Source organism: Manis javanica, chromosome 11 (assembly GCF_040802235.1).
Source record: "Manis javanica isolate MJ-LG chromosome 11, MJ_LKY, whole genome shotgun sequence".
Classification (NCBI taxonomy): Eukaryota; Metazoa; Chordata; class Mammalia; order Pholidota; family Manidae; genus Manis; species Manis javanica.
The window spans coordinates 96,637,440-96,645,910 of NC_133166.1; the positions used below are offsets into that span (position 1 = coordinate 96,637,440).

General features: G+C 41.6%; 1 protein-coding gene across 2 annotated transcripts; it reads right to left on the bottom strand.

Annotated features, from left to right (window-relative positions):
• Positions 1-721: 721 nt before the first annotated feature.
• On the bottom strand, positions 722-8,436 carry SLC30A1 (solute carrier family 30 member 1). 2 transcript variants are annotated; one of them, XM_017642984.3, is made up of 2 exons: positions 7,064-8,416; positions 722-5,469 (listed from the first exon to the last, which is right to left on the bottom strand). In XM_017642984.3, exons 1-2 carry the CDS (start codon positions 7,683-7,685, stop codon positions 4,571-4,573), a joined length of 1,521 nt encoding a protein of 506 aa, XP_017498473.1. In that variant the 5' UTR covers positions 7,686-8,416; the 3' UTR covers positions 722-4,570. The 2 variants fall into 2 exon arrangements, with proteins under 2 accessions (XP_017498473.1, XP_017498474.1); XM_017642985.3 differs by having other exon boundaries at positions 5,220-5,469; positions 7,038-8,436.
• Positions 8,437-8,471: the final 35 nt, after the last annotated feature.

Consider the following 8,471-nt stretch of genomic DNA (forward strand, 5'->3'; position numbering starts at 1 on the left):
CCTATAAACCAGCTTCAAACTGGTCAACATGGCGCCTTTAACCTTGTCTTACCGTCTCCTACTTCTTGACCCTCAGCCCCCTATACTATTCCATTCCATGCCCCCTTGCCCCTTAAGCTCTACCCCTTCCTTTCAATCTTAACTTACATGATTCTTTCCAAAGATTCTCATCCCTTCTTTGGAATATCTACTGTATTTATCAATTATATTAATTATTTACTGCTATTGACTTTTCAACTGTTAATCTCCCAGCCAGAAGTACAAGTTCTTTAAACAAATTCTTTATGAGCAACTATATTTATGCGAGTCCTTAACTCAAATAACCAAATATACTAATGTACTCTCAGGTTAATGGTTCCAGATGATTATATATTTAATAATCCTTGCAACTATGCTTACAAATAAAAACTAGCAAATACCAAAAGCAGGTTAACCTGTAACTACATAATTTATACGTTTAATGCTTTTAACCAAAAAATTTCACAGCCATTATTTCATGTTAGTGAGCTTGTACAGTGTTACTTTCTATTTCTATTGCACCATTTGCCCACATTTGTTTTCTTCCACATCACTGTCTGGTAACCTGGTCACTCTGCACACTAGTAACACTTATGTCAACTGCAATTTCCCTTTGCATACCTGAAGTCTAACTCTTCTGCATAACCCAGCCTCATAGAGGAGGGGAGGCCATATGCACAAAACGATGAAGGAGATACTAAAATTATTTTTTCTATTTAACTTTTAATAAATGAAAAGAAACACAGTAGTCTGTCTCATAAAGAATATTTATAATACATAATGATCTGTAAAGCCTCATGGTGAGGTAGGAACAGCTTTGGAAAATAACACACAGTCATAAAACATACAAAAAGTTAGGTAAAATGTTGCAGCACTAAAGACACCTTCTCTGTATCTGCTCTGAATGAGATGATAATTGCATTTAACTGTGCCACACCTGGCCAGAAGGACAGGCTATGGCGGACACAACACAACACAACATGGAAGTTTCTGAAAGAATCACAGAATACACTGATACACTTCATTGTGCTGTTTCAAGGCAGAACCATAACATGGCAATTTGTGTCTTTTTATATATAACCACATAATAATTGTATGTTACATTCTCTTCAGCATCTTTTTGCCAAAGACACTGGACCACAAAATTTTTGGTTTTAGAAGTTTAGACTGAATGACATACAAAAAGGCTCTTGTGCCAGTGAAAATGGCTGCTAAATATTCCAGAGCTTGTTAGTAAAACAGCACTGCCACATAGTATTGGTAGAGCTACATCAGTATTAGTGCTATTACAATTCCCATTTCAGATGGTCAAACACTATCTGACAGGTTTCAATTTAAAAAAACAACACACAAAAACCCCTACACCTTCCCAAGAGTTTTAACACTGTTTTATGACTTAACTGAAACTCTATTAAAATAAATATTTTTATATGTAGAATTATTCTCCATATTTGTGTGTATCTTAAGACAGCAGGTAATTGACATTTATATCATTCAAATGATGTCTGCTTATAAATAGTAAATCTTCAATTCAACACCAGTTAGCCTACTAAAAACTTCACATTCGGTTCTGTAGGCCTTTTCCCTCAACTTTCAAAAATTCAGAATTAACTGAGGATGTTAACAAGATACAAATATGTTAATATAGTCTCCTAGCTATTGTGATTTTCCAAGGTGCTCTTGATGGAAATTTCTCCTATCCAAATTACATACCTTAGTTATTCACACATACTGTTTGTTCGTTAAAATGTTAAAGGTCATACAGCAAAGTTTTTGTGGGTTTTTGACTTTTTAAAAAAAGATTCTAGACCATATTTTTATAATGCATATGCCCTTCAAAAACATCCTTATTGAACAATCTTATAAGCTAAAAGGTGACACTGGAGAATTAAATCTCTCTTATCACTAAGGTGGCATTTGGATTGGAAAAATTTCTGGGTTGGTTTTAAATCAGGCACATGCAGCCCCTCCTTACTAAACTGAGACAACAGACAAGTTTCTAAACACATATTCTAAATACACTGATCTTGCTCAAATATAAAAGCCAGCAGGAGAGATGCACCTCCTAAAATTGATGCATTGTTATAAAACAGCATATTTAAATATTGGGTTTAAGTCTCCTAATAATTTAGGGTATTTCCCTCATATTCTTTAAGGAAGGAAGAATAAGCTATTTTGGGAAAGACACTTAAATCCCACAATATTTAAATATAAAAGCATTTTTAAAAAAGATAATGCTAAAAATGGGTTAGAAAGTGCATTGTAAATAAATAATTCTCTGCTAAAACTCAAAAGGTGAGTCAGTGCCCGCTGATTTTGCTATGACCAAGTCCTTTGAAAAAATTCTACGGTACCACTGTTACATATAAGCCACTTAAGAATTATGAAAAATGAAATAACTGAACTCTAAAGACTGTTACCTTCAAAGCACTTTTAAAAAAAGAAAAAAAGCCCTCATCCCATGCTTACACACCACTGAGAGTCCCCATTCAGCTGATGTCCTGTGTTATACAACCTTTAACAGACCAAATAGAGCATTTATAAAGAAAACCCCATTGAATGTAATATATTTTACCAGTTATACTATTGTATGTATTATTGAAATGTCTGTATAACATAAACTGTTTTGAGATCTTAATAAAATGTTTTATAGTCTAAAATGTTAAATCAGAAAGATACAGCACAATTGGAAGCTTTCTCTTTCTTGTTCACCCATATGATGAGATTCCCCGATTTTATGTCAAAAAATTTTTTTGCAAAGTTCAAAGTAACTTCCAGTTTAGGAACTGAATTACACAATATCAGCTAAGAGTATTAAAAGATCAAGATGTATTGCAAATTGGCAGGTTATGGTTTTGGCCCATAATAGTAAATGTGAACTTACAAACTATGTTCCTAAAATTACCTCATTCTCACTGGAAAAAATCAGCTGTTCTTAAATAGACCCATTGCCAGCAATAGGCTTATACTAGAAAAAACACACCATCTACCACAAAAGTTCATCCCTTTAAAAAGTTAACTGTCAAATGCCAATGCTTTCATCTTAAGAGCCATTAAACAATGAATTATTTCAAATCCCAAAAGGTAGCAATCCCAAAAGTAGTCAGCTATAAAAGTCACTGAAGTAGTCAGGATACCTTATGCCTAGAAAAATAGAGCTATACGTGATAACCGGCATCAATATTCATCCATTTGAGGACAAAAATCTAGTTTCTTCACAAAGCATAACCCTCTCTATCAAGAAAAATATAAATACCTTAAATAATGTTTGTATATGGATCCAAAACTCACACAACAATGAAATAGCCAAGAACAATTTCCTCTGTAGATAATGTGGCATCTTGCAAAAGCCACTAATGGAAGATCTGAACAACATCAAGACAGGATGACTTAAGGAATCTTAATGATTAATTTTGTCTTAATTAATTTTGTTTTTTAAGAATTTAATACCCAAATTGCATTAAGCTTCAGATTTTTTTTCTGTCCCAGGTCAATGGCTCTTGGCAAAGCACAAGTGCCACTGGTTGTGCCTGAAAAGCTGTTTGAATCCCTTCATGACTGGTCACCATGAAATGACTAACTCTGTATTTTTTTAAATCCACAATTTAAAAGATTATATTAATAAGTTTGCATTTAACAAGTAAATATTAGATTAAGCTTAATGTCTTTAGAAAATTCACTATCTTTTTGTGAGTAAACTTTCAGCACACTGTTTCTAATGCCAATCTTTCAAAGAAAGTAATGCTGGTGAACAGGTAGATGTTTTAGACTAACTTTGGTAAAAGAAAACGAGTTAAATTTCTCAAAATAATTTAGAAATGTAGTCAAAATATTAACTTACAGTAATCTAAATATTTAACTTGGTAAACTTCCTTCCCTGCTCTTATTCCCCAGATGCCCTATTATATGTAGACTAGTTCAATTTGTTAATCATCTCACTGTTTATTAGCAAAATACTCAGCAATATAGAACACAGGAAAGTAACTGATCTTCAGTATTATAAATATCCCATGGGAAGGAGAAAAAGAATTTTCCTAATAGAGTTACTCCTAAACTATGCTGCCATTATGCTATGTAATGATCTCAAAGGGCAAGGAAATATTCCCTAAAATGTCAAAGGAAACAAACCTGTTGATTTTTAAAGTTCTAGTGATTATAGTTCTAATAAAGTATAACACTGGGGGGAAAGAAAAGAAGAGAAATTCCAGTAACAATTTTATTTATCCCCCTAATTAATTTTTTACCATGGAAAAACTGGAAATCCAATGTCATTATGTAAGGTTTATACTTACTTGAACAAAAATGTAACATAGTGTTAAAACTGGCTTTCCAAAATTGTTACAGCGTAGGTGTACTCTGCACTAATAGGAATCACAAAGTTGTAATATAGAACTCTGTTTAGCAGTCCCATTATGTTCTTACAAAAATAGAATTAAACTGTGTGACCAGACAAGGACTTCAAATACACTACTTGGCAATCTTAGAATTTCAATGGAGTCTTTTTCCTCTTGCAGTTTAAAGCAAAAGTCAAGTATCACCTCTTTTTCAAGACTTACAAAGATGATTCAGGTTGCTTGTTTGGCACGTTTTTAATCTCTATCACAACGGCAGGGATGCTTTCAACTTTAGTCCTCCTGGGCTTCTCTAGATTGTCACTAAGTTCTAAACAAGAAATGCTAACTGTTGGGGCCTTTTCTGCATCCTTTCCAGAATGGGCTTGTGGCCGTGTCCCACAACATTGCTTCAAAGCACACTGAGTTCTGCAGGCAAGTTCACATGGGACTACACTTGATTTAGAGCCTACACTAGCAAATTCAGGCTGAATGGTAGTGGCGTGAATTCCATGATTATGAAAAACGTCTTTAATGATTTTAGCCACCTGCATGTATGACGCTGGGTCTTCACATTTTATGTGAGCAGTGGCAATGATTCTGCTTCCAGCAAGTTGCCAAACATGTAATTCATGAACTTCCTCAACTCCTTCAACATCTCGAAGTTCTTTTATCAAATTTCTGATATCGATTTGTTTAGGAACAGTTTGTAGAAGAATAAGAGCGGATTCCTTAAGTAATGGGTAAGTTGTGTAAAGAAGTATACAAACCATTACAATACAAAGAGTTGGATCTAAATATAGCACCCAGCAAGGACCAGCCTCATAAACTGTTGCATGAGTACTATTAATTATTTCTACAAATGCTGTGCAGGGGTCAGGGGTACATGGGTTCACACAGAACTCCCCTTTTGGACAACCTTTCCAAGAAAAGTAAAAAACCAAGGCATTTACTACTACAATCACTGAACCTAAAGCATCTCCAAAAACATGCAGAAAAACTCCACGCATGTTAAGTTGTGTAGCCTTATCTTCATCTTCCAATTCCATAAGGTCAGGTTCTCTGATAAGATTCCCATTCACTTGTACTTCCATCTCATCATTTCTGGACTTCTCTGGATCTACAAAGAAAGAAAAATTCTGCATCAAATATATTTAAAATGTTTATATAAACATCCTTACCTAATTCCATTTATGTGAAGGAGGCTAAAAATTCTTCACAAAATGTAATAAAAAATGTGCACACGGCAATATTAATTGACATACTGGGAACAAGCCAGGACGTAATGGCCAGGGATAACTAAGTCATTAAGATGACACTGCTTCCCTATTCTCCTACCAACCCTCCCCCTCTTCTACTCACCCCGCCAAAGAAAAAGTGCATCATTTTTTGCAGGGGTCCCTGTGAACCAACATTCTGCTATACTTTTTAGCACATATAAAAAAGAAAGCATAATACTGAATGCTATCATGCAAAATTAAATGCACTCATGGAAGTCTAATACACATGCCTGATTTGACAAAGAGCCCTAGTCACTCTGTGTCATTAAAGTGTGAACATTAACAAACTTTTGTCATGAATATAAATGATATATATTCATGGGGCAGAGGTTAGAAACTGACAAATCAACAATATAAACCTATCAACAATCACAGAGACTTCAAGAAAAATTAGAACTAAATAATCGCTGTCTACACTACTAGCTCTCAAACTACTGATCTTTTAAGGGGATTATACACACCAGAGTAGCTTAATTTTAGTTGGGATAACACCCTGGTGAGTGGAAGTGAGAGGAAATTAAATTGTTTATTGAACCTTTTCGATGTGCAACTTGAATTTCATCAACATGACATCCTGCGTCTTGAAAAAAAAAGGGAAAACCGTCTATGTAGCACGATACAACTAGGTAAATAAATATAAATGGAAAAAATTGGAAGGAAATATACTAAATTGTTAATGTCACTGAACTTGAATAGTAGGGCATTGGTTGATTCCTCTTTCAAGTTTCCTTCAAGAGCATTTATGTTTAGAATGAAAAGCACTCATTAAAAACATAAGATGAATGACCAGCCCTTTTATTTTGGTACAATTATGAAAAGTCCTTAGTGAAATGTTAAACCTACTCAGACAGGTCCTAAATCCAGGACTTTCAGGATTAGGCTTCGATTTCAGACAATTAACTGAAATATACATTGACATTCATAAAGAAACCTTTACCCAGAGTTTCAAGCTCAGGAAAGTCAATCGTTAGATAGCTCTGAATACGGTTGTGAAGAAACTTGTTCAAAGGGCGTAAGAACAACCTGGACACAGCAAGGTTTCAAACTGTCAACTAAACTAAGGATTAACTGGGGATTCTCTCCGTTTCCCAAAAGGGCCAAAAAATTAAATTAGGAAGCATTTGTGATCCTGCACAGCCAGCCAAGTGCGGTTGCGGGCTGCAGCGGGCTGATGGTCACCTCCTGACCTTGTTCCCACTCTCAGGACCACAATCCCCATCTACACCCCGGACATGTCCCCTGGCCCCCAACAGCTGCTGAAAGGGGTCCTAGTTCCCGGTCCTCCCCAGAGGCGCCTCGGAGGAGGGAGGAAGGCGGCGGCGCGGCGCGGGCCCGCTCGGGCACCAGGGGGCGTGCGGGCCATCCCGCCCAGGGCCAGACTAGGGTCTGGGCTCCCCAAACCAGCCACCTGCGGCAGCGACTTTCTCTCCTCACCGGTCCTGTCCAGTTTCAGCCCGTTGGAGTTGCTGCTGTTGGACACCAGAGTGTTGGTCTCCTCCTGGTCGATCCCCTGCACGCCTGGCGTCACGCTGTTGTCGCTGCCCTCCGTGCAGTTGCTCTTGCCGCGGGCCCCCTTGGGGAGACTGTGGCTGTGGCCGTGACCCCCGTGCGAGTGGCCGTGGCCAGAGTCATTGCCGAAGCCGCTGTGATGGTGGAAGAGACAGAGCCCCACCACGTTGACCAGCAGCCCGACCACGCCGACCCCGAGGACCACCAGCGGCTGCTGCATCTCGTGCGGCTCGATGAAGCGCTCGATGGCCTCCAGCAGGATGGCGAAGCAGAGGCCGGTCAGGAAGATGGCGTTCACCAGGGCCCCCATCACTTCGGCGCGGATCCAGCCGAACGTGTTCTTCTGGGTGGCGTGGGTCCTCCGGGCAAAGCGCTCGGCCACCAGCGCCACCACCAGCGCCAGCACGTCCGACAGCATGTGGAAGGAGTCGGAGAGCATCGCCAGCGACGAGGTCACCCGGCTCACCACCACCTCCACCACCATGAACATGAAGGTCAGCATCAGCATGCACAGCAGCCGGCCCCGGTTCCGACCCCAGCACCCCATGGCTGCGCTTCAGCTGCCCGGCGACTAGAGAGGCGGCGGCGGCGAGACGCCGAGGGTCGGGGGCCCGGCGACGAAGGAGAGGGAGGCGCGGGGCTCTCACCGGCCGAGCCGGGGCGCTCGGGAAGCCGCGGAGGGGCCTCCGCGGCCCGGCGGGGGCGAGCCCGGAGTCCAGCCCCCAGACCCTGCGCCTGCGGGCGTCCCCGGTGGGCGGGCAGCGCGCAGCTCCTCAGTCGCCCGTCCTCGGAGCCAGCGCGGAGGCCCGGCTCAGCCCCAGCAGCCCCCACACCCACAGCGGGGCGGCAGAGGCGGAGGCGGCGGGAAGCTGGGGCCCCCGGATCCCGGGGACGAAGAGCCGCGGCAGGGGCAGGGGCAGGAGCCGGCGGGGGCGGGTGACAGGCAGCTCCGCGCTGCGAAGGCTCCGAGCATCTGCGGGCTCTCCGCGCAGGTCTTCCCCGGCTGGTCTCCTCCACGGTGGTTCGCGCCGCGGAACCGACGCCTGAGGAGCTGAAGAGGCGGCGGCCACCGCAGCTGCACTCGGCCCGGTCTTGGGCGCCTTCTTCGCCCCCCCGCCTTTGCAGACGGTTTACAAAAAAACTTTGCTTTGCACTCGGAACCCCCGTTTTCACACGGACCCGAGCGTGACAAGGCCTGGAAACCCCGCCTACTAGGCCCGGTACGCTTCCCCATTGGCCAGGAGATCCTTACGACAGCAGCCGCGACCCGCCCATCCACGCTCGCTATTGGATGGAAGCCCGGCGGGCCGGGAGGGGGCGGTGTCGCGGTGCC